Source organism: Cydia fagiglandana, chromosome 19 (genome assembly GCF_963556715.1).
Source record: "Cydia fagiglandana chromosome 19, ilCydFagi1.1, whole genome shotgun sequence".
NCBI classification, from domain to species: domain Eukaryota; kingdom Metazoa; phylum Arthropoda; class Insecta; order Lepidoptera; family Tortricidae; genus Cydia; species Cydia fagiglandana.
In genome coordinates, this window is record NC_085950.1 from 461,780 (window position 1) to 487,390 (window position 25,611).

At 42.1% G+C, this 25,611-nt stretch overlaps 1 protein-coding gene across 1 annotated transcript; it reads left to right on the forward strand.

Moving 5' to 3' along the window:
• Positions 1 to 134: 134 nt before the first annotated feature.
• On the forward strand, positions 135 to 25,525 carry LOC134673857 (trafficking protein particle complex subunit 12). Its single transcript, XM_063531895.1, has 11 exons — positions 135 to 389; positions 484 to 734; positions 2,212 to 2,292; positions 3,485 to 3,565; positions 7,357 to 7,540; positions 8,106 to 8,269; positions 9,085 to 9,228; positions 12,125 to 12,271; positions 20,267 to 20,433; positions 23,375 to 23,498; positions 24,061 to 25,525. Exons 1-11 carry the CDS (start codon positions 260 to 262, stop codon positions 24,307 to 24,309), a joined length of 1,722 nt encoding a protein of 573 aa, XP_063387965.1. The 5' UTR covers positions 135 to 259; the 3' UTR covers positions 24,310 to 25,525.
• Positions 25,526 to 25,611: the final 86 nt, after the last annotated feature.

Below are 25,611 nucleotides of genomic sequence, written 5' to 3' on the forward strand. Positions count from 1 at the left end.
TTATCATATTTTAACCTTTGTTAAACATAAAATAATATAATTTACAAGGAAAAAATTAACTGTTATTCATCTGTTATTCGTTCGTTGTGTTTTTGTGCTAGTAACACTGACAGAGACGTTCGTAGTTTTATAACCATGTATGTGTTTTTCTTTCAAAATGTATGAACCATGTTCGAGGTTAATCTATGCGAAAAACACTTTAAAACCGTCAGATGATGATAATTTTTGAGATAAGGGCAGATAAGAAAATAATCATAAAATGGACAATAAACCGTCATTAAGCCAGTATTTTGGCGAGACGGAAGTGCCGCCCGCCTCCCAGTTCTTCGACGAAATCGGGACATCGCCCTCTGATATGATACAGAGCGTTTACCTGGGCGAAAGTGAAGGTATCATTTCGGCTGCTTTTACTGTTATTTAAAGCGTAATTACCATATGTTATACACGCTACAGTGCATCTAACACCCGCTTTGTTGATTTCAGTGAGTCAACCGGCAGCATCTAATCTGTTTCCCACAAATATGACCGCGTCTTTCTCTCAGTTGAAAGTGAGCGATGAAATGAAGTTCGGAAGCGTAGTGCCGACTGTGAGCGGTACTACAGCCCTGCCCGCGACTAGTCTGCCGGACCCTTCGACGTTCTTCGACACGATTGGTCCGGAGCCGCAAATGGCGATGAGTGGGATTGCTACTCCCAATATATTGAGTGAGGCTATGGACGGTCTTGCTGTCAAGGTACCTAATACTTACAGTTTAGTTTTATTTTCATTGTATCTTATGATTATAGACAATTTATGTATAGCATGTTTTAATTATTTATGTTTCAAGCACCTTTTTTGGTATGTTTTTATCAAAACACTGAATAGCATTTAATTCTTGTTTGATAGATGCCCTCAAGTTTTACCAAACATCTAAAACTTTGGCTTGAAAGGGAATTGAACCTGCATTTTTAAGTTGTAAGCCTAATCCAGACTACAAACACTTTTAATGTTTAATCACTTTCAAAACATGAATAATCTTGATAGTAAAACTAATAAGGTTTTTCAGAAACAAGTGTTTTACCAAACAATCGAATATTATCATCAAAATATCAAACCTCCCTCCAGTTGCAGTGGTTGTAAGACTCTGATATGCACTATAGTTCGTTTTTTAGGGTTCTGTACCTCAAAAGGAAAAAAATGGAACCCTTATAGGATCACTCGTGCGTCTGTCTGTCTATCTGTCCGTCTGTCACAGCCTATTTTCTCCGAAACTACTGGACCAATTAAGTTGAAATTTGGTACACATATGTAAGTTTGTGACCCAAAGACGGACACGTAACGTAAACAAATGAATTTTAAACATGGAGGCCACTTTTAAATGAATGAATGAGAAAATCAAAAAATAAAGTTTTTCAAACTATATCGTGTTACATATCAAATGAAAGAGCTCAATGTGAGAATCTCAAACATATTTTTTTTATAATTTTAGAATAAACAGTTTAGAAGTAATTCAAGAAAATATGCAAAAAATGACCATTCCCCCCCTTTATCTCCGAAACTACTGGGTCTAAAATTTTGAAAAAAATACATAAAATAGGTCTTTACCTATAGATGACAGGAAAACCTATTAGAAATATGTAGTCAAGCGTGAGTCGGACCAATTACTTAGTTTTTGATCCAACCCCTATGGGTTTTTTAAAGGCAATTCACTCGCGTTTCACATATATAAAAAAATATATTGTTAAAAATTTAGTAATGTACGGAACCCTTGGAACGCGAGTCCGACTCGCACTTGGCCGGTTTTTTTAGCATTAGAAAGAACTTGAGGGAAGGTAAGCGATCTTGACATGTCTTTTAATTGAAAAACGCTTTTTAAAAATCAGTAACTATTACTTATGAAAGCAGAAGAATATAAATGATCGTATTCGATTCATAATTGTTACATATTTGCCGTGACTTATTTTAAAAATGTGTTTTGCAATTAAAAGACACATCAAGATTTGTTATAGCCTCGTAAGGCCCAGTGTGCTTTACAATGGACACTCTGTTTCAATTTAATTTGAACCTTTTATAAACTGAATAAAGTACAATTTCTTTTGTTTCATTGTTTTTTAAAATCAACGAAAATCACCCTAATCTACTATCAATCAAGCTTCAAATTAAAAATAAGGAATATTTGTAGGGTGGGTCTTATGGGGTTATAATATTACTAGTGGTTTTTCCTTTCGTAGGACCAACCTGTGGACAAGGAGGCTGACAGGCGCCGAGATGCCTGGATACCTAACGAGGAAACTAAAAAAGTCTTACTTAAGGTGGGTGCCATGGGGGCATTCCCATAAAATTACAAATTAAATAATTATGTTCATTTATATTAAAATATGTCATAAATTTTAAAACAATTTTAATGAAAATATATATAATTTATTAAATTTGACATATTATGTATGTATAAAACTTAAGAAACTAAACCCGTTCTGAGCCATGCCAGGTCCAAAGGTCCCCATCACACTAGCAGCGTTACCCCGCTGTATGGCGATGGAGACCTGTTGGACAAGCCATGACTCGGAACGGGAGTCATTCCCCTTTTCTCTGAGGCGCTTTCCAAGCTCCCTGAAAAGCTCTCGTGCCTCCCATCCCCAGGGCCCAGCTGTCTCGACAGCGACGGGCACGAAGTCGTACGTGGCTATAATTTTAATTAATAAATATATTAAGACCTGGTCACTCACGTAACGCTCTACATGTTTTTCGACTTAAAATACGTGAGTGACCCGTTCTCAATATATTTAATATGTCTGTGTTTCACGGAAGTTTTGTTATTGAAATTTGAGTGAATGAAAACCAAGATCCAGATCAATAAAATCCATGTTAAAAGAAGTGAAAATTTAATGAAATATGTGACGTTCCACGGGTTAAGGTACCTTATGGCGGTTGGCGCTTATGCTATTATTTACGCCGCTCCAATATCATTGCGGTGCTATGCCACGTAAGCGCCGGCCGCCTTAAGGTACCTTTTTCGTGGAACGTCACATATTAACATGAGATAAATCAGCTTCAATAGCTCCATGCAGTCTAGCCTTGAACAAATCCATAGCTGATCATAATGACTTCTTACCCAGTGGTGTAGCTAGGCTAAAGGCGTGTCTCCATATTGCGCGGCAAACTATCGAACATTGGCTCGCGAGGCAGCCGCGCGCAATGGATACCGGGTTGCCTCGCGAGCCAACGCGATCTGATCGAGTTGTCAACCCGGTATCCATTGCGCGCGGCTGCCTCGCGAGCCAATGTTCGATAGTTTGCCGCGCAATATGGAGACACGTTTTTAGGCGAATGGGGCCTTCGCCCGCGGCCTCGCACTTAGGCGTGCCTTGCAAAGCCAACCCTTTTATTACCGCGAGAAAGCACATTGAAAAGGGCCTCGCTTCACTCTATGCCATTGTTCTTACTTCTTACCAACCGCCTCACTGAAACTTTCCTGTATATCAAATGTTATTTCTTAATTATTAGGCTCAGTCGGTGCCGAAAGGAGCCTTCTTCCCAGAGAGGGAAGCCCTCACGCTGCCCGGAGTCATATTTGAGGAAGAATTGGTTTGTAAATCTATTATCCGCAATTATTTTAACTTATAGTTTCTTTGGTCGATGCTTGATAAGTTATCATTATTAACTTATGAGATTCACTACCTAGGCCAAGCGCCTTATAGACGCAACGGGTGACCGGAAGGTTGGAGCCTACCTCGCCCAACGCATCGGCGTTGCCGTACAGCGTGGTAACGCCGCCAGCCTTCTGGGCACCCTACCGGAGGGCACGGACCTGGGGCCAATATTTTATTTGTAGGTTTTTTTACTTTTTAGGTACTTTTAGTTAATTAGTTTAATTCTTTTTTTGTCTATATTATTTTGCTTATATTTAAGTTTAGTTTTTAGGGTTCCGTACCCAAAGGGTAAAACGGGACCCTATTACTAAGACTTCGCTGTCCGTCCGTCCGTCTGTCCGTCTGTCTGTCACCAGGCTGTATCTCACGAACCGCCGTGATAGCTAGACAGTTGAAATTTTCACAGATGATGTATTTCTGTTGCCGCTATAACAACAAATACTAAAAACAGAATAAAATAATGATTTAAGTGGGGCTTCCATACAGCAAACGTGATTTTTGACCAAAGTTAAGCAACGTCGAGCGTGGTCACTATCACACTATCACGGTTTGCGAGATACAGCCTGGTGACAGACGGACGGACGGACGGACAGCGAAGTCTTAGTAATAGGGTCCCGTTTTACCCTTTGGGTACGGAACCCTAAAAACAAAGTAGGTAGCATTTCATTTGTCTCGTAAAATTTTCTAACATATGAAATTCAACCTAATTGAAAATACCTACTAGATTCTAATTTCCTTGGCTATAATTGTGTATGATGGGCGGCACGAGCCTACCGAGTTGTTAAGTTCACTGGTTGTCAACTTAACCAATGGATATGAATCTATATATCTCAGTTTGCCTGACGCTAGTCTATAGGGCCCCCCCACATCTGGCGTCTTTCGAGCGTCGGCGTCTGTCGGCGTCGGTCCAGCGCTATAGAAAATGACGTCGCTGCGCAGTTGCATCGACGCTGCGTCGACGTTGCGTCGACGCTGCGTCGACGTTGCGTCGACGTCGGCCATAGAATTGTAGACGCCGACGCTCGAAAGACGCCAGATATGGGGGGGCCCATAGGGACAGTCACGTTCCGTGATTGTTGAGCCAAGGGTTCTAGCCATAGACTAGGAATCCTCTAGACCGAGTTTAGAGCAATTATTTCATGCAACCGATGATGCCAAAAATGCGGGGGTGCGCGGGACGAGGTGAGCGAAGTCCCGTGCCGTGATTGGTCCGTTCAAACACACGGACGTCACACAAAGACACTATCGACTCGAACATGGAGTAAATTACCGTATGCGTGGCAGAGGGGGTAGCGCAACTATGCTCAGTCTGGTACTGGAATCAGTTATGTAACGCTGCCATACATGACCCAAAATTTTTTTATTAAGCTATGAGCTTCATCACATCTGATATTTGAGTAATTCTAAGCATTTCTAGCCTGGGGTAGGGAGGGAGGGTGGGGTACAAAGACGGCCGCCACCCGTCATCTTTAAAAAAATCTATTCTGATCCTGGTGGGTACTAGGGCAAGTTTGGTATCATTTTCGTATAAACCAAAGACGTAGAATTCATTGCTGATATTTGTTTTTTTCAGTTTCATAGTAATTTTACAAGAAAAACGTAAAAAGGTGAAAAATTTGGTTGGAGATTTTTGCTACTCGGAGCCGAAACTACAAAAGATAGAAAGTTGAAATTTGCAGACTAGATTACATTTATAAAGTGTACAAGAGATAAGAAGCGATTTTGAGAAATTCAGCCCCTAAGGGGGTTAAAAAGGGGATGAAAGTTTGTATGGGGTTCAAGTTTTATTTTAAGCTAGGAATTTGAAACTTCGTAAAACGATATATTATTAAAATACAAGAAAACTAATTTCAGCGTTTTTGAAAATTCATCCCCTAAGGTGGCGAAAAAGGGGTTGAAAGTTTGTATGGATATCAAAAAAATTTTCGAACGCGGGACTTGAATCTTTGTGTTTAGGAATATTATTAAAAGACAGGAAAAGTAATTTCAGCGTTTTGTAAAATTCATCCCCTAACAGGGTTAAAAAGGGGTTGAAAGTTTGAATCCATTACAAATCCGAGTAGACACACATTTCTTATTGCCTCCCAGGCTTGAAATGCTTAGAATTACTCAAGGAACATATGTGATGAAGCTCATAGCTTAATAAAACATTTTTGGGTCAACTTTATAACTGACTCCGCTATGGTAGATGTTTTGTAATTGGTTCTAGCTAAAGAGGACATTCCGTGGCGTAACTATTGACAACTAATTTATTTTAGCTATAGCTAGGACCCTACATGACTCGACAATCACGGAGCGTGACTGTACCTATATTTTTTATTGAGATTCAAATGGAGTAAGAAGATATAAAGCATGCCTAGTTCAGTAGACATTTGGGTATTTCAAAAATTATAAACAATCATTCATTTAATGTTACTATTTCATAACACATAGGTACATATTTATTTATGATAAAAAAAACTTAAGATATATACATATCATCATTATCCTTCGAGCAACACGGAAGGGAGGCGGCATTCGCACTATTTCCCCTCTGCCGAGGTACAAGATTCGCGCGTCAATCTAATCTAGCGCGGGTAATAAAACTAGTTGCACTTGGATTTTTCACTAGACCGAGCCCAGACGCGCGCGTGAACACTGCTGCACAAAAATGCCTGTTTGCTCGGTTTTTTGTTCTAAAAAGAGGTCGGGGACATCAAATTTACAAAAAGAAAGTGTTACATTTCACATGTAATATTTTTTTTTACATATCATACGTTTAATTACTTACATTTAAATACAATTATTATATTTTAGTCTCAAGTAATTGTTGGATTTATCGATTTTGCTCGCTCAGTACAAATTGCGGATCGGTCGAGCGACAAATCCGACTTCTCATCTCTCAGAATACAATGACATACTTCAACGAAAATGTGTTAGTGTGCGTGTTGTGAAACTAGTCACTCGTCCGTACACAAAAAGAGATCGAGGTTTGCAAGATTTGTCTTTGACGTGTGTCATTTTCTATGTATTTGTGTCGTCATTACAGAGGGCCTACCGCGAACCACGTTCGACGTGTTGCCTCCCTGTCACACTTACGTATGAATTTACAAGTGCCATAGAGAGGCAACACGTCGAACGTGGTTCGCGGTAGGGCCTCTGATTGGATTTTGTATGTAAGTGTGTGAGAAGTGCGATTGTGTGCACCTTCCCCCCGCGAAAAATGGCAGAAAGATTTGTACGGTGAGATATCGCTTGGGCCCCTCCCTTCCGATGTGTCGGAAGCCGGTGTTGCTCGAAGTCATTATCATTAATTTTTCACCACACCGGCTCGGAAAGGCTTACTTTGCACTTCAAAAACGGATAGCAAAGTTGCATTTTATTCACATGTGAGGCAAAGTAATCAAATGCAAATTATGACTTATGTTCTTTTGTTTGCTGGTAGAATTGACTTTTAAATGATGATTTTGGATGATAAATATTTTATAACATTCATTTGGTTTGATTTTGTTTGATATTTTACATTTATTATTTGCTTCGGGTTGGTGTGGTGAAAATTTATGTGTTTCACTCGGGGGGCAAATTTTGTTTAACCCTCGTGCTTAGAAACCCTCGCAACGCTCAAGATTCCATTTTTCAATTTTGGAATCTTTCGCTTGCTAGGGTGCTTATCAATATTAGCACGAGCGCTTAAACAACAACTTTGCCCCCTTGTAAAACAAATAACTATTTCAATTTCCTTTTTAGCCTGATTCCCTCCACGCAGTAGCGGTGAAGTATCTCGGCGTGAGCGCGGCGGGGCGCGGCGGCATGACCCGCGCCGACTCCTGCCGCGGCGCGGGCGAGGCGGGGCTCCGCGAGCTGCTGCGGACCGGCTGTCTCCGGGCAGCCATCAACCTGTCCGCTACCTTACTGGCGCAGCATAAACAAGGTACAAACAGGTCACTCACTCGCACCGGGTCACTCACACAACAATAGCTCTTGCCGGTCACCCACGCCGAGTGGTCACTCATTCTCGTGGGTCACTAACTCTCGCGGGTTACTCACCTCGGTGTGAACGGACTCGTGCCGCGGGGAGGCAGGGCTCCGGGAGCTGCCCCGGACAAGGTGTCGCAGAGCCGCCATTAATCTGGCCGCTACGCTACTGGCTCAGCATAAACAAGGTACACACATAAGCTAGTAATTTAGTATGTATTAAAACGGGTCATCGACGTTCACGAGTCACTCACGCTCACGGGCCTCTCCCATGTCACTACTACCCCAGATTGATCTCGAGCTCTCATCGGCCGCTCACTCTTATTGGCCACTTAATTTCACGGGTCACTCATGCTCCCGAGTCACTCACACTCGAATCACGCACCTCGGTGTAGCGCGGCCGACCGAAGAGTCTACCCGGGTTTAGGCGTCGGGATGTATTTTAAATTCATCGTTCACGATGTTAAAAGTTTAAAATTGGATTTCAATTGAAGACGATATTAAAAAGCTCCCCTGTCCAGGCGCGGGTCGCTGTGGCCGCCTCCCCGGCGCGCGGCACTCGGCGCGGGCGCTGCAGCTGTGGCTGGCGCGCTTCTGCGCCATGCTGCGCGTGCGCCTCGCCGCGCAGGCCGCGCAGGAGGCCGAGGCCTTCGGGGACTGCGGCCAACCTGACATGTATTACGAAGTAAGCTTCCTTCACTTACAAATACTATGGAATAATTTGTGTATAAAAGCTGTCAATAGCAAAATCCAGGTCACGCCATCAAATTTTAATGTTCAAGCTTAGAAGTAGAGATACTACGAGGTGTCTTTCTCCAACTATAGCTGTTTCGCTTCCACACCTAATTTTTACGTAGGACGTTTAGTAGTAGGCACTAATTTTTACGAAAGCGTTTGCCATCTGACCTTCCAACCTAGTGGGGAAACTTATTGGGATTAGTCTGATTTCCTCGCTATATTTTTCTTCACCGAAAAGCAACTGGTAAATATCAAAAAATATAACGTAAGGAGTCATAGGTACCAGCCAGAACTACCATTATTGATACCAGTATTTAATATGCGGATATTATGATAATACTTGTAAATTCGTATAATCTGTTTCAATCTGTAATTTTAATGACTAAAATTCCATCTGAATCTCTTCCGTGATTTTCGAGTTACTTACTTGGTTGGCGCTGTGACCCAAAATGAGTCTTGGCCTCCAACACAAGAGCACGCCACTTTGATCGGTCCAGAGCGGTATCCCGCCAGCTTTCGCCGACGCCGAGCTCACGAATATCTGCCTCCACTCTATCTGCCCAGCGGTATTTAGGACGACCAACCGGACGGCGCTCGGTTGGTCGACCCAAGTAGGCTCTTTTGGCTGCCCGATCTTCACCCATCCTTTCGAGATGGCCAAGCCAGTGGAGAGGATGCGCTTTGGTCTTTAGATTTTCGAGTTATAAAAGTTATAAAACGTGAGTGACCCATTTTAATAAACTTTCCTATCTCTGTGTCTAGTTCTACCCGGACCAGTACGAGAACCGCACGGGCTCGTTGGTGCCGTTCGCTCTGCGACTGCTCATCGCGGAGATGCCGGCGCACGCGGGACAACCGGAGAAAGCTCTACCGAGCCTTTATGCCGTCTTGGCTGTAGTACAACAGGTAATATATTTTTCTCAAACATGCAATGAAATATTGATGTTATGTTCCTTATAATAGGCTGCGAAGTATGACGTTTCAGGTGCGGCTAGGACAAAAGGTCGTTAATGGAATTTCATACACATCTTGCAGGCCTAGGCCGGCAAAGTCCTCTTTTTTAATTTTCATTTCACAGATATTTGTGACACAGCATCGTGGCATTCATCCATTAAAAAAAACTAGAGGCAGTATTTGCTTTATGGTTCGTAATGACACTCTGCCACTACGCCTATAAAAAAAAACAAAAAACAATATTTGCTATAATTTGCAGTTTTATTTGTATAAAATCAACATGAACTTAATAAATAATACATTCTGTAATTTTATAATTTTAAATTATAAATTTAATTGTGTAGTTAAATTTAAAAACATTTAAAATATTTCATCTAAACGTTAGCGGTAAAAAGGTCTACTCAAACACGCGTAGTTATATTTTTTAAATTGTTATGGAGGTAAAGTTGAAAAATATTCATTCTGTTTTATTGGATTTATGGTGCGTTGTATGTTGATTTTTTTGACTTTAATATGAGTTCCGACGAAATAATGAAATTAATATTAACTGTAAACGTAGGTGTTGGAATTGGCAGCGTAAGCAGAATTGATTTTAAATAACTTGCTGCCTCTGCCGCCAAGTCAAAGACGAAGTATGTACAGTGAATCCTGGTTAAGTGGGACCTGGATAAGTGAGAAACCTCTATAGCTGGGACTCATGGTGCGGTCCCGACACTTTAGCACTGAATTACCTCTGTTACTGAGAAAAAACGAACCTCTATAACTGGGATTCGTTGTTGTGATTTTATAGTCACATTGCCCTCTATAATTGAGACAGAGAGTGTATTTTACCTCTTTTACTGAGACTATATTTATAAGATTACATTTTCCTAATTGTTTTTTAGAATTTTATAGGGAATTGACTTCTGTATCTGAGATAACGTCAATCTATGACCTCTCTAACTTGGACTTCATTGAACAATTTCCGTATTCTTACTAACTCTTAGTCTATCCACAAAATTCCGCATTTGCCTAATTGTGTCTAAACAACTTCAAGTTTGATTTAGTTAATTTATGTAAGTACTTAAAACTATCGTAATGAAAGCTGAAATTTTGATAAATAACACGAAAAAATAAATTTTTATTTATTAAATTTCTAAGACGCAATGAAGTCCGTATCAAAATTAATTGAAAAAAGCTATCCTTTGGAAAATCATTCAAATTAAATTCAAATAAATATTTAAACAGACTTAAAAAATATTTAGGGATAAACATTTAAAGATATTTACAAAATACCACCTCTATAACTGACTGATAACTGAGATATAATCCTCTATTCTCACCTCTATTAATGAGACCCTCAGTAAATGAGTCAGAAATTTATTTGTACCTGGCTAACTGGGAGCCTGGGTAAGTGGAAAACCTCTTTAAGTGAGACAAATTTGCTCGTCCCTTGAGATCTCACTTATCCAGGTTTCACTGTATATGGTTGCTTATGGCAATTTTATTATTTGAGAAACTAAGAAAAATGGCTTACAGTTTATTAGAAACAGTTTTGAGGCATATTTTAAATGAATGTAACTACAAATTCGTCAACACTGTGGAAATTATACTTATTTACTCCATGCATAAAGCAACGATGTATGTGAAACATGATATCAACATGAAAGACTATGTGACGAAAACGACAGTCAGACGGATACAAGGCGAAAAAATCAAAGATACATGAAAATATACGGGTAGTAAAAATACACGACTCGTGTAAAACATACGAGTGATAATGATATAGGTACGTGTTGGTTATATTTTGGGTGTAGTTTACTTTTAGTTTTTTCTATAAATAAAACTTGGGTTTCGTGGATTTTTTATTTTATTTATTTCATTGCATGTTTGAGAAAAGCACTATACATACCTCGGCGGGAAATGGGGTTGCCCGCGCTCAGACCTATCCGGCCTCGCTTCGCTCGGCCGTCTATATGTCTTCGGCCGGCAACCCCTTTCGTCCCGGCCTCTGTAGTAATGTACTATTTCACAACAGCTCGAAAAGGCTTACTTTGCACTTCAAAAACTGATAGCAAATTTGCATTTAACTCACATGTGAGGCAAAGTAATCAAATGCAAATTTCGAGTTGTTTTCTTGTGTTTGCTCGTAGAATTGATTTTTAAATGATGATTTTGGATGATAAATATTTAATAACATTGATCTGGTTTGATTTTGATTGATATTTTACATTTAATATTTGCTTCGGGTTGGTGTTTGCAAATTTTGTTTATCCCTCGTGCTTTGAAACCCTCGGAACGGTCAAGATTCCATTTTTCGAACTACTCGGTACGCTCGTGGTTCAATTTTGGAACCTTTCGCTTGCTCGGGTATCAATATTAGCACGAGCGCTTAAACAACAACTTTGTCCCCTTGTAAAACAAATAATTATTCTTATTTTCTTGAAATTGTTATTCGCGTACCCTGTTTTTGATGTGAGTGTTAGCACTCTTTTAGGTCCCAGCGCTATGGCTTGCCGTGGCAATATGCTGCTGCTGAGTAAGGATCCTGTTTTAGCGTCTAATTTGTGGTGTCTGTACTAAGTGGTATTTTCTTTCTCTTTTATTTCTATACGACCGAGTAAAACGAGCTCTTATAAGGCACTTTAATTTTGTGTTCCAAATGTTTAATATATTAACACGGGTCACTCACGTTTTCAAGTCGGAAATTACTCGAGATGTTCTGCTCTATTCTATACAATGGACCAAGATATTGGACAGATGGAATATCATCCTTAAATGGGTTGTTGTTATAGAATAGAGCAGAACATCTCGAGTAATTTCCGACTTGAAAACGTGTGTGACTCGTTTTAATATATTTAATTTTCAGATGTTGGTGAACCTGAACGCCGGTAAAACGGAGGACGGCACGGCCACCCTGCCGTCGGAGCAGGACCGCGCCGAGTCCATCCGGTTGTGGAGCGGCCGCGAAACGCGAGTGCAGCACTCTATAGTCAACTGCGCTATCGCTTTGAAGGTTTGTAATACTAACTTTGTGTTAATAAACCTAATAGTACATTATTGTCGAGGCTCGGAAGTAGCTACTTGCAGGCTGAGGATTCGTTTTAAACGGACGACCTTGGGAGTCCGTTTAATTGAATCCGAAGCCAGCAAGTAGCCTTCCAGCCGAGTCATATATAGTGCTTTTCTCAAAAATGGTGCAAGAAATATAAATATCATAGAAATATTTTACAAAAGCAACATTCATACGTATTAATATTATGTGTTCCGTACTCCACATCGAAGATCTTCATTGTTTCATTGAGAGAGTAACGCGATCGTTGACCGATCGATGCCGCTAGCGTCTATGCAGTCGCTCCGCTCCACGCCGTGACGTAGTTCCGCTTCCCGTCCCTGCCAACCATTGCTCGCTTCCCGCTAATCGCCGCCGCCATGTCATTGTTTCGTCGACCGTCTTGACCGATGGTCCGCAAATATTTTTTGCGTATATTTTTGCAGCATGGTGCTTTAACATTTCCGATCCAAAGCTCGGTCGATTAAATAGTGAGATATGGCAGAGATCGCTACTATTAGTCTTTTGGCGGTCTCGCGATCGAAGTCATCGAACGGTGCTTTTCGATTCTACCCACTTTTTTCTCGCTAAATTAATTTTCACATTCCATGCTGCTAAAATCGTTACCGTTAACTCGCATTTTCGAGATCGAAGTAGGAAGTGCGTCAGTGGTTTTTGTTAACAAGCGGTAACAAGTCGCTCCGCATCGGAGAGGGAACGCGCGGTCATCGGGCCTGCGGCGGCGGCGGCGGCGCCCGGGCGGCGCGGCGGCGGACGGCCTGCGCGCGCCGCTGTCGGGTGCCGCGCTTCGCCGATAAGGAGGTTTGGATTGTCTCGAACCATCCGGTGAGCCAGTTTAAGATATTCTAATTTTATTGGCGTTCAGAAGTTACTTCGACACTCGCGGAGGGTTCTCAGGCAGTAGCCTGGGAGTACCTCGTGTTGTTAGTTGCGGCGCGCCCGGGGCGCCCCGTCCCCCGGCGCCCGCCCCCGCCCGCGCGCGCCGCGTCTTCTGCTGTCGTCCAAGGTGACTCCGAGACACCGCGACGCTGCGGGCCACGGTGGACGCCTCCAGTCCGCAGGACTCGGAGAGACGTCACACGCCCGCTCCTGTTTCTGCAGTCGCGATGCGGACGCCTCCAGTCCGCGGGACTCCGAGAGACGTCACACGCCCGCTCCTATTGCTGCAGTTTTTGTAAGTGCCCTATTTTTGTCCCTATTTTTGTCCGTATTTAATGACTGCGTTAAATTTGGTGTATATCCAGATATCTTAAAATTGATAAAGGTACAGCCGGTGTACAAGGGTAAGGGCGAACTGCACTCGCCCAAGTCTTACAGACCAATATCACTGGTACCGGTCATCTCTAAAGTATTTGAGCGGTTGCTTAGCAACAAACTTATGCAACATATTACTGGTAACAGGTTATTAAATCGTCAGCAGTACGCCTATCAGCCCGGTCGGTCGACAATAGATGCCGCTAGAGACGTTGTGATGCGAGTGTTGGGGCATCTGGAAGACGCGCGGCAGGTTGCTGCGATCTTCTGCGATCTGTCGCGCGCCTTCGAGATGATAGACCATTCCCTTCTTATCAGAAAGCTTGCCGTTTATGGTGTTACTGGTAACTTTCTGGATACAATCTCATCCTTTTTAAATAATCGAAAGCAATGTACTTACGTCCTGAACGCGAAGTCAGAAATGGAGTCGATTGGTAACTGTGCAGTCCCTCAGGGATCGGTCGCCGGGAATAACCTATTCTTGATCCTCGTCAACGACATCACGACCGCTTGCCCAGGTCAGGAGTATGTCATGTTTGCCGACGACACTTGTATTATTGTCAATGCTAACGATTTTGAGAGCTTAAAATCTAAACTTTGCAATGTCATAAGTCAAATGGTACGATGGTTCTCCGCCAATGGCATGCTATTAAATTTAGAGAAAACTAGTATAATGCATTTCCAATTAAAAAAAACTAACAAACCTAATCTCAATATTGTGCTAAATAACACCGAAATTCCGCAAGTTGATTCCGCGAGGTACCTAGGATTCCAAATTGACTCCGGACTGACTTGGGCCCCACATATACAGACAACATGTGACAAATTAGCCTCCGCGTGTTACGCATTGTCCAGAATAGCACCCAGTCTGTCTGCTGAAAACCTAAAAACGGCATACTACGGGTATTTCCACTCGATTTTATTGCAGGGTGTGGATCTTTGGGGCATGGCTGCTGAGCGCGACCGAATATTCAGGATGCAAAAACGCGCCCTGCGTATAATCGATGGAAAGCCTGTAGACTACCCAGCACAGAGTTTGTTTAAAAAACATAAGATACTCACTTTACCGTGCATATATATACTCACGGCATGCATGCATGTAAGATTGAATATAGATATGTATAAATCTAACACTCATGCCAGTGGGTCTCAAATGCGCAGGCGACCCAGGTTAATTACTCCTAGACGCCGACTCGCCAAATCGCGACGGTCACTCAGTATCATGGGGCCAAATCTATATAATGCAGTACCGAATGAGATACAAGACTCAAAAACAGATTTAATATTTAAAAAGAAACTTAAGATGTTACTTTTAGATGAAGCTTATTACAGCATCGATGAATTTACTAAGTAAGTAGTATACGGTAAGATCATTGACCCAGCGCTGTACCAAATATTATATTAACTATATTGTAAATTGTATACACATATGTACCTGTTCGCACCTGGCTGTTGTAAATCCGCACTTATACACTGCACTTTAAAGTTCACTTTCCTATCACTTAACACTGTTACTTTTACTACTACTACTTCACTGTATCACTGTCACTTTATTTTTGGTTACTGACTTGACCATGGAAACTGTTTGACTCCATTGTTTTTGGAAAACATACCGTTAGCTAGTTTGCATTTTAAAAAGAGACATCTAGCGATCAATTCAGTAATTAATTTATAGTATGTACATTTATGCGGCAATTTTAAATCTCAACAGTACCTATAATAAGTAAAATGTAAATAGTAATTAAGTAACAAAATGACGTGTAAATGTATATGTTTCTTTTACCAATAAAGTACTGTATCACTGTATCACTGTATAGTTGCGGTGCGGACGCTTCCAGTCCAGCGGGACTCCGAGAGATCCGCGAGGCTCTGCGAGACGTCACACGCCCGCTCCTGCAGCTGCGGGCGCATCGCGGGTGGATCGCGCCAAGGTGAAGGCGGACCGCTTCTGCGTCCCGACTGCTCGAGCGGAAGGAAGGTAAGTTACGTGTAAGCAGTGGAAATGCTACGAGTACAGCGACGATCGCCGCGTTAGTTGCCGCCCGTCATGACGTCGCTGGTGACCTACGCGCCGGTGGTGGCCACCACGATGGCACCGCCGAGGGCAACAGCATCACCGTGAATGCGTGCAGCTACGAGCCTAGCCATCGGCGCCTCCCGTGCCGATAACGTCCGTCACGCGTACCGGCGCCTGTCGAGCTGGCCGCCACAACGGCGCCTCTCGCCTCACGCACCTGAGCCTGGCGACGGTGGCCGCCATGATGGCGCCGCCCGCTCGATGACGCCGCCTGCCCCCCGAGCTGGCCGCCACGATGGCGCCTCTCGCATTACGCATCGACGCGGCGGCGGCAGCTGCCACAATGGTGCTGCCCGCCACGATGATGCCGCCCGCCACGATGGCACCACCACCTGCGCACTGGCGCCTCTCGCGCTGGCCGCCACAATGGCGCCTCTCGCCTCACACCAGTGCCTCCCGAGCCAGACGGCGACCGCCTCATGCACCGGTGCCTCCCGAGCTGGCCGCCACGATGGCGCCTCTCGCTTCACGCACCGGCGCCTCCCGAGCCGGTGGCGGCGGCCGCCACGATGGAGCCGCCCGCCTCACGGGACAACGCCTCTAGAGCGGGCCGCCACTATGGGTCCTCGCCCCACGCACCAGCGCTTCCCGAACCAGTGGCGGCCGCCATGAGCCGCCCGGCCTCAGGCACCGGTGCCCCCCCCCCGAGCCGGCCACCACGATGGCGCCCCTAGCTTCACGCACCGGCGCCTCCCGAGCGGCGGCGGTTGCCACAATCACGCCGATGCTGTCCACCGATGCTGCAACTACGATCCCTTGCTCGCTGGGCGCCACAGTATCAGTTTTGTCCTGTCCACGTGGTTCCATTGAGATACGCAGGCGCCTATAGCTATGGTGCAGGTATAGGTATGGTATGGTACAGCACGAACAGACCGCTAAGCTCTTGGTTTCGGTTAAAGAATCCTCCGGCGATGGCAGACAAGGTCGTAAAGAGCCCCGTCCTAGCGCGGCTCGACTGCCCGGAGTTGAAAGCGGTAAGATATGTCGATACTCAGAGGAAAATACGTCGTGTTCCCGGGCTTCATAAAGGTGCTGATCGACTTCGCTGTGTCGCTTCGAAGTTCCTACGACTTCTCGAGGCCATGGAGTGGTCCAACCGGAGAACAGCTAGCGACAAGGCCCTGTGCGACCGCTCGAAACCGAGGTGAAAGGCATCGAAAAGGTATGCAGACTTCACATAATTATCTCTGCTTGCTCGCGCTCTCCAGCTTAAGTTCCGTCTTACAAAGACGAACTCGTGCGAAAAGCCCATAATAAACAAAATGGGACGAATAAACCCGCTGCGCCTGAACAACCTTGAGTTTCCGGTGCTAAGAGAAAGGGGCCAGGAGGACTCCAGCAGTTTCCATCTGTCTGTATTCGACTTTATCGAAACAGTTTTGTTACGCAAAGCGCCAAAATCGATTTTAGACTTGATTTCATCAGTTCGATTTCCTTAAAAGCATGCTACTAACTCGATGCCCTATACTAACTCGATATAGGGTGTCTCTTCGGATAAAGCGAATTAGACCATCACGCTCCTAGACATCACGTGGGACACGCGGCACAACACCCCGATTGAAAGTTTTCATTTTCGCGACATACAGGCCTGCCTTGCTGCAGAGTTTCTCGCAGAAATGAGACTCAATGCCTTCTGTTCAGTCTCAAATTCGCAAACTTTAGTTCATGGAGGAAGGTGAAGCCTTCGCAGTCCCCAGCAACACGGAGCTGCCGAAAGCCTCGCACCACTTTCTTCCTCATCTTATGCAAGCAGTCCGTTACAATCTCCAATATTGGTAGACAATGTACGAGGTAAGGCCCTTTCAGCGAAGAGTAACCGTTAACGGGCCGCATCTGCAGCGCTGACGGCAGAAGTGTAAACATGCAACCGCACCGGTACAGTATACATAAAACGACGGCGACACTACATCCCTTCCGTTACTACGGCTGTCGCAAAAAACTGCTGATGCCAGCAGATCGTCTACAGGTCGCGCTGGTTGCTTGCTACTTGCCAGGTCGGTACAACCCCCGAGGGCGACGGTTTATCAAGAAGTCACTGCGCGCCCGAGTGGCAGCTGCGCCCAGCAGCCGCCGAGACTGTCTTCGCCTGACAGGCGCCTTGTTGGCCGGCCTCCGCTTTCGAGAGCCCTCGCACTGTGCCACGGTATTTCTTAACAGACTCATTGAACTGCTACCACGACGTTTGGCAGCTGCCTGTGAGACTTGGCATGGATGTCTCCACCTCCCAGCCTAGTCTGTGTACTGCGACGGCGTGATAAGGAGAGTCTTAAAGCAGCAGAGCTGTGGTAAGCTTGCAATTTACTGGCGGTCCTAGTGAACACAACGTCAGACCGCCCTCTCTTACGAGTCAACGACCTTAAGAATGAGGCGTAGCTCCTGTCAGATAGGACGCTCCAACACCGAGCTGGCGGGATCAGGAGTGAAGTCCGCTACTGGCGTGACTGGCGCATGCATATAACATGCCAAGGTCTAACGCTACGTAGCGAACGAAACGCAACTGTCACTGGCTCACTAATATGGAAGAACCGGATATTCCCGATTCCGGTACTGTGTATAGAAAACCAGTAACGGGAGCCCCTAGATCGTCCCCTTGTCTAGGCGGCATGTACGGCCACAATGTAGAAATGGTCTTTATGGTGCATCAAAAATAAGATCAACTGCCAGGTACCTCTATCCAGTGAAGTAGCGAGCTATCTCAGACGTCTATTTCTATTATCCATGTTAGCTTTCAGAACGATACTCGTTCATAAGCCTCTCACAAGTGCTGTATATGAACCACTATCGGACACTATGCCTTCTTCCAACGCCATTAATAGCGAGACCAGCGCCTCCCAAAGCACCAGCTTGGGACGCGAGACATCTACTTGCCCTAATTTAAATAGCCCTACAACGTTAGGTACGTTAGAAGAAGTACGATAGAAGAGCTGCCGCACTTTTGCTGTTAGCATCAGGCCGCAGGGTCAATGACCTTACACTGTAGCCCGGGCAATTACATAGATAACTTTAACGCTATTATTTTGTGTCCGAAATTCGGCTCTAAACCAGATAACGTGTCTTACCGACTGGACTCTTAGAAGCTCCGGAATAAAGTATAGACCCAGTATAAGTAGGTAGTCTGATGGGTACGTCACCTTGCGAGAATTACACAAAATGTTAGGGGACACTTCGCTTATTTCTTTCAGCCACAGTCTCATCCAAGCCGGCCTCGCCTACGATTGCTTTCGATCCACGTTGTACTTAATAACTAAATTGGCTGGAAAGCTATTTACTTAGCGATATTTTCGCTTATGTTAATTGGGAACATGACTCGCCGAGATTCTGCGGATCGGATGCGATTTTCGAATGAGAAATCTCTTAACCAGTTTAACGTCAGATTCGAACCTGAGATTACAATTTCAATTCTCAATTTCCTGTAATTCACATTATAACGAGTCACTGTGATTTCATGGGTTGCAATATGGTGTATACATATTTATTCTTTCTCTGAGTTCTATGACAGTAGGTGTAGCCCTATCGCTTGCGCGCCCGCTAACTCGCCACCAGGAGATAATAAACAGGTCTCAATGAAGATCTTCGATGTGGAGTACGGAACACATAATATACAAATTTTACCTTCCAATAAAATTGGTATTATGTTTCCTTCCACATCGAAGATCTGAGTAATGCCTTCCTGGCAGGCTACTAGGCTACTTTTATGCCGACGGTACTTCTCCTCAACAATGACATGGCGGCGGCGATTAGCGGGAAGCGAGCAATGGTTGGCAGGGACGGGAAGCGGAACTACGTCACGGCGTGGAGCGGAGCGACTGCATAGACGCTAGCGGCATCGATCGGTCAACGATCGCGTTACTCTCTCAATGAAACAATGAAGATCTTCGATGTGGAAGGAAACATAATACCAATTTTATTGGAAGGTAAAATTTGTATATTTTCACAGAAAAAAGCCCTCGCCGCCGTATTTTTTTTTTTTATAAAAAAATAGAAGTGTATTTTTCTGCCGAAAATACGCCAACCTATTTGAGACAGCTAAATAGTCGCGGTACTAATCATCTGTTTGGCTGTTTAATGGGCCTGTGCCTTCATTTCATATGGCCATTTCAACTTTTAAAAAGTTTGGAACTCGACAAATAATGGAATTTGTATGCAACATTGCAGTCCCGAAATCGAGACTGCAATGTTTTTAACTTTTTAATTTTTGACTGACCATAAACTACGCGCTTTGCGGCCTATTTTTTAGACGGCAAAGTCTACTTTGCCGTCATATTTGAGAAAAATGCAGTACCATCTACTTTTGTAAGAATATCATTCCATTTGTAGTAACCTCGTATACCACCGGTGCTGCAACACAAGCCTTATTGAGCTTACTGTCTGTTTTGGGGACTAGGACGATTTATGTAATATTTTCCTACTAGCGACCCGCCCCGGCTTCGCACGAGTTAACAAATTATACATCTAAACCTTCCTCAATCACTTTATTAATATGTGAAAAGCGCATGAAATTTCGTTCAGTAGTTTTTGAGTTTATCGCGAACAAACACACAAACGGACAGACGCGGCGGGGACTTTGTTTTATAAGGAGTAGTGATAATACTTGTTTATATTGTCAGGACTACCGTCTCGCCAGTAAGATAATCTCCGGTCTCCAAGAACGAGCGTCGAGCCCGGCGCAGCGGCGAGCGCTGGCGAGTGCGTTATGTCGGCTGTGGCTACTCGGCGGACACTGTCGGGCCGCCGCCAAGCACTTACAAGAGGCTAGAGACCTGAGGCAGCATCTGTAAGTACTAATATGTTACACAACGAAGGCCGCAAAAATATCTGACACGATCTTATTTGTAGAGCCATAAGAGTGTGTCACATATTTTTGCTGCCTTCGTTGAGTAGCATATTATTGCAGGCGACTGTACCTCTTCTTTTCTGTATTCTTTCATCTTTGTATTGTTTTCCGCAATAAGGTATGCAATAATAGTACATTATTGTCGAGGCTCGGAAGTAGCTACTTGCAGGCTGAGGATTCGTTTTAAACGGACGACCTTGGGAGTCCGTTTAATTGAATCCGAAGCCAGCAAGTAGCCTTCCAGCCGAGTCATATATAGTGCTTTTCTCAAAAATGGTGCAAGAAATATAAATATCATAGAAATATTTTACAAAAGCAACGTTCTTACATATATATTTTGACAGAAAAAAGCCCTTGCCGCCTTTTTATTTTTTTTAATAAAAAAATAGAAGTGTATTTTTCTGCCAAAAATACGCCAACCTATTTGAGACATCTAAATAGTCGCGGTACTAATCATCTGTTTGGCTGTTTAATGGGCCTGTGCCTTCATTTGATATGGTCATTTCAACTTTTAAAAAGTTTGGAACTCGACAAATAATGGAATTTGTATGCAACATTGCAGTCCCAAAATCGAGACTGCAATGTTTTTAACTTTTTAATTTTTGACTGACCATAAACTACGCGCTTCGCGACCTATTTTTTAGACGGCAAAGTCGACTTTGCCGTCCATTTTTGAGAAATAGTACATTATTGTCGAGGCTCGGAAGTAGCTACTTGCAGGCTGAGGATTCGTTTTAAACGGACGACCTTGGGAGTCCGTTTAATTGAATCCGAAGCCAGCAAGTAGCCTTCCAGCCGAGTCATATATAGTGCTTTTCTCAAAAATGGTGCACGAAATATAAATATCATAGAAATATTTTACAAAAGCAACATTCTTACGTATATATTTTCACAGAACAAAGCCCTTGCCGCCTTTTATTTTTTATTAATAAAAAAATAGAAGTGTATTTTTCTGCCGAAAATACGCCAACCTATTTGAGACAGCTAAATAGTCGCGGTACTAATCATCTGTTTGGCTGTTTAATGGGCCTGTGCCTTCATTTGATATGGCCATTTCAACTTTTAAAAAGTTTGGAACTCGACAAATAATGGAATTTGTATGCAACATTGCAGTCCTAAAATCGAGACTGCAATGTTTTTAACTTTTTAATTTTTGACTGACCATAAACTCCGCGCTTCGCGACCTATTTTTTAGACGGCAAACTCGACTTTGCCGTCCATTTTTGAGAAATAGTACATTTCGATGCTAGTGCGGAAGGTATGTCATTATTTCACGAGTACCGAGATATCTTGCCACGAGCCGCAGGCGAGTGGCAAGACTCGGGACGAGTGAAGAATGACATTTCCGCACGTGTATCGAACGACGTTTTTTAATACAGTTGCGAAAAAATAAGAAAAACATTGTTAATCGTACACTAAACAAAAGTGGTAACAGTGACAGCTCGGTTAGACGTCGTCTTTAAGTATATTATATCTATGGGCGTTTGGCAGCTATTCCGTTCCATTCAGTCAACTTATTAAGAACGGAATTTTCAATATTGAATATTAAAAAATAAACGTGTGTAATGATGAAGAGGTAAGTAATTAAATATGAAATATGTAATATTTTTCGTATTCTTACATTAACGGTAGGTTTTTATGCTGATTACGACGTTTAAAGGAAACTAATATTAACACTCATCAATAAGTAGTCGTGAATTGGAACAAGTATAAATTTAAAAAAATTGGAAAAGTAAAAAGCACTAGTTCGAGATAACCAACTTTCCGCACGCTAAACAGCTACGTAAAGTAGCACTTTTTGAGCAACTGTATTAAAATAGTACATTTCGATGCTAGTGCGGAAGGTATGTCATTACTTCACGAGTACCTTTTGAGCACTTTTTGAGCAACTGTATTAAAAAGAATATTTTTAATACAGTTGCTCAAAAAGTGCTACTTTACGTAGCTGTTTAGCGTGCGGAAAGTTGGCTATCTCGAACTAGTGCTTTTTACTTTTCCAATTTTTTTAAATTTATACTTGTTCCAATTCACGACTACTTATTGATGAGTGTTAATATTAGTTTCCTTTAAACGTCGTAATCAGCATAAAAACCTACCGTTAATGTAAGAATACGAAAAATATTACATATTTCATATTTAATTACTTACCTCTTCATCATTATAACACGTTTATTTTTTAATATTCAATATTGAAAATTCCGTTCTTAATAAGTTGACTGAATGGAACGGAATAGCTGCCAAACGCCCATAGATATAATATACTTAAAGACGACGTCTAACCGAGCTGTCACTGTTACCACTTTTGTTTAGTGTACGATTAACAATGTTTTTCTTATTTTTTCGCAACTGTATTAAAAAATGTCGTTCGATACACGTGCGGAAATGTCATTCTTCACTCGTCCCGAGTCTTGCCACTCGCCTGCGGCTCGTGGCAAGATATCTCGGTACTCGTGAAGTAATGACATACCTTCCGCACTAGCATCGAAATGTACTATTATATTGTATTGTACCGTTAGCCGAGAGAAATGGGGATGACAGGACTGTTTAGGATAAAATTTACATGATAATTACTTAAAAACGATTTATACAAACATTAAATATATTAAACCGGGTCACTCACGTCGAGCACTCATCGATTTTATAATCGTGAGTGACTCGGTTTAATATATTTAATGTTTGTGTAAATCGTTTATATATATTAATAATTTCTTTCAAACTATTTTTAATAATCATAGTATATTTGTATGATACAATTTGTGTGGATAATTTTTAAGAAGTCATCAGGTAGATTTCATTCCTGATTTTGTGTTGTAAAGAAGTGTACCTAATCGATTTGTTTTTCAATAACTTTGCTTGGTGTTTTACGTTTGAAATGTCTCAGATGTCCAACCCCCGACGTGCGAGAGTACGTGGACTTAGGCCTCCTGGAGGTCGCCCAGGGACGGTACAAGGAGGCCTACGAAAACTTCATCAAGGCCAACGACCAGGAACCCACTAATATCATGGTAATAGTACTACATTACGAATTACGATAACCAGTAAGTTTTATGCAATGTTATTTTTATAATGAGATCATTGTTTGTCGATCCACCGATGACTTCGAGTGCTGGCAAAGAGCTCGAATTATACGCGATGTGATTAATTTAAATTGTTATTATATCTTATAGTACATCTGTTGTTCCATTACTACACCCCGTGATATAATAAGCACATTACGTAACTACGTCGAAAATTTAAAGGGCCATATGTACTTAATGTACTCTGAAACGTTGTACGATAAAATGTGTTTAAATCGTGTTCCTATTTTTGGCACTTCTATCGTAAATAACTAGAGACAGACCAAGAAAAGTCTGCAGCGATTTCGTTAGCCCACGCGGTGCAAGTGTTATTTATACGTCATAACTTCATAGAAGTTTGACATTTAAAATAACACTTGCACTAAGTGGGCTATCAAAATCGCTGCAGACTTTTCTTGGTCTATCTTTAATTATGAACATCCATCGCGGAAGCCAAAGACATATTATTATATAAATATATTATTAATATAATGATATTATTTTATTTGAGGTGGCGAACAACCTCTCGGTGTGTCTCCTCTACATGGGTCGCCTCAAGGAAGCGATCTCCGTGCTCCAGAGCGCGATCAACTCCGCCCCGGAGCGCGGCCTCAGCGAACACCTGCTCCTCAACCTGTGCACCCTGTATGAGCTGGAATCTTCCAAAAATATGGACAAAAAACTCAATCTACTCAGAATGCTATGTAAATATAAGAGCGATACTATTCCCAATGTTATGGAGTGCTTGAAACTTAGTTAAGACATACATATACGTCGTGGTAAAAAACGTCATTATTATCATTATGAATATGCCTTTTGAATCCCAAGCTAGCAGAGTAGGTATACAGTGTGGAAAGATAAGTCGGGCCCTGGAGGGAAACTACCTTAAATCCTTAAGCTGGCTCATTTTACTTAAACGAGACATTCCTTCATTTTTAAAAAGGAACAAAACTGCATTCAAAATTTTTTCTTGTGTTTCTTCCATTTGGCTTGTCTAAAAAAATCTTGAGTACTAAATATTCGATTTTATGGATATTTTGTATGACAGACGAGTGTAAGACCTAATGTTTCTTGGAGAAACGTTATCATTAACATTAACGGTATCGACTAGTAGAATAAAATTGCGAGTGTTTAGTCGAATTTTTAGTCGGTTCGAGTCCCGGGCGAGGCAAGCAAGTTTTAGAAAATCTTTGAATGCAGTTTTGTTTCTTTTTAAAAATAAAGGAATGCTATTGTATAAGCTAGCAATATCTGTTGTTTGGCCGATTTTAGAATTGATCATGAAAAAGTCAAACCTAACCATATAATCTGGCCACCATATAAGATATGCGAGATTATACTGCAAAACGCAATTCAAGACCAAAAAAAGTAAGACAATGTTGCCACTTTTTACTAGCGCGTCTTGTATTTATGTAAAAATAAGTAAATTAAAGTACTTTTTTAAATCGTAGGAGTAAAATTACTAATAAATAAATTATCTTAGCGTGATTATTTATCAAAAGGAATTTACTATTTTACAAACAAATTAATGCAGTGGCAACATTGTATTACTTTTTTGGTCTTGAATTACGTTTTGCAGTTTAGGCTGAAATACATTTGATAAAATGTAGTCAGTTTTTAATATTGTGCTAACTCATATGTTATTTTACGTAGGTAGTTATAATTGTTAGATAATTATTTACACTGTATTACTGTGTAAATAGCTTAACTTATGTAATTCAAGTTATATTCCAAAATATTCTGTAAATATATCAAATATTTCAAATTTTTTTTTATTGTTTAACAGTAGGTACAATTTTTACATAAAAAAAATGTCTGGCGGAACCCAAACTAGGCTGAGCCTTTATCATGGGGCCCTGGAAAGTAAAATATAAAACGATGTATCCAAACTCCAGTTTTATTTAAATAGATACCCTATCCATAGAGTAAATATTATATAGGAGCTCTAAAATGAAACTATTTAGGTCAATAAAGGATAAAATAAAAACTGCCTTTCCTTACATAGATTAGAATTGATTTAATTATTCAAAATCACGTTCGCATACTTGTCATTTTATTTTAA

What these genes read in the sequence shown, in the direction of transcription:
- LOC134673857 (XM_063531895.1), top strand. Translation starts at nt 260, where the DNA reads ATGGACAATAAACCGTCATTAAGCCAGTATTTTGGCGAGACGGAAGTG. An exon ending in ACTGGCGCAGCATAAACAAG is followed by an intron (nt 7,541 to 8,105) that starts GTACAAACAGGT and finishes TCCCCTGTCCAG; the next exon opens with GCGCGGGTCGCTGTGGCCGC. An exon ending in AGGAACCCACTAATATCATG is followed by an intron (nt 23,499 to 24,060) that starts GTAATAGTACTA and finishes ATTTTATTTGAG; the next exon opens with GTGGCGAACAACCTCTCGGT.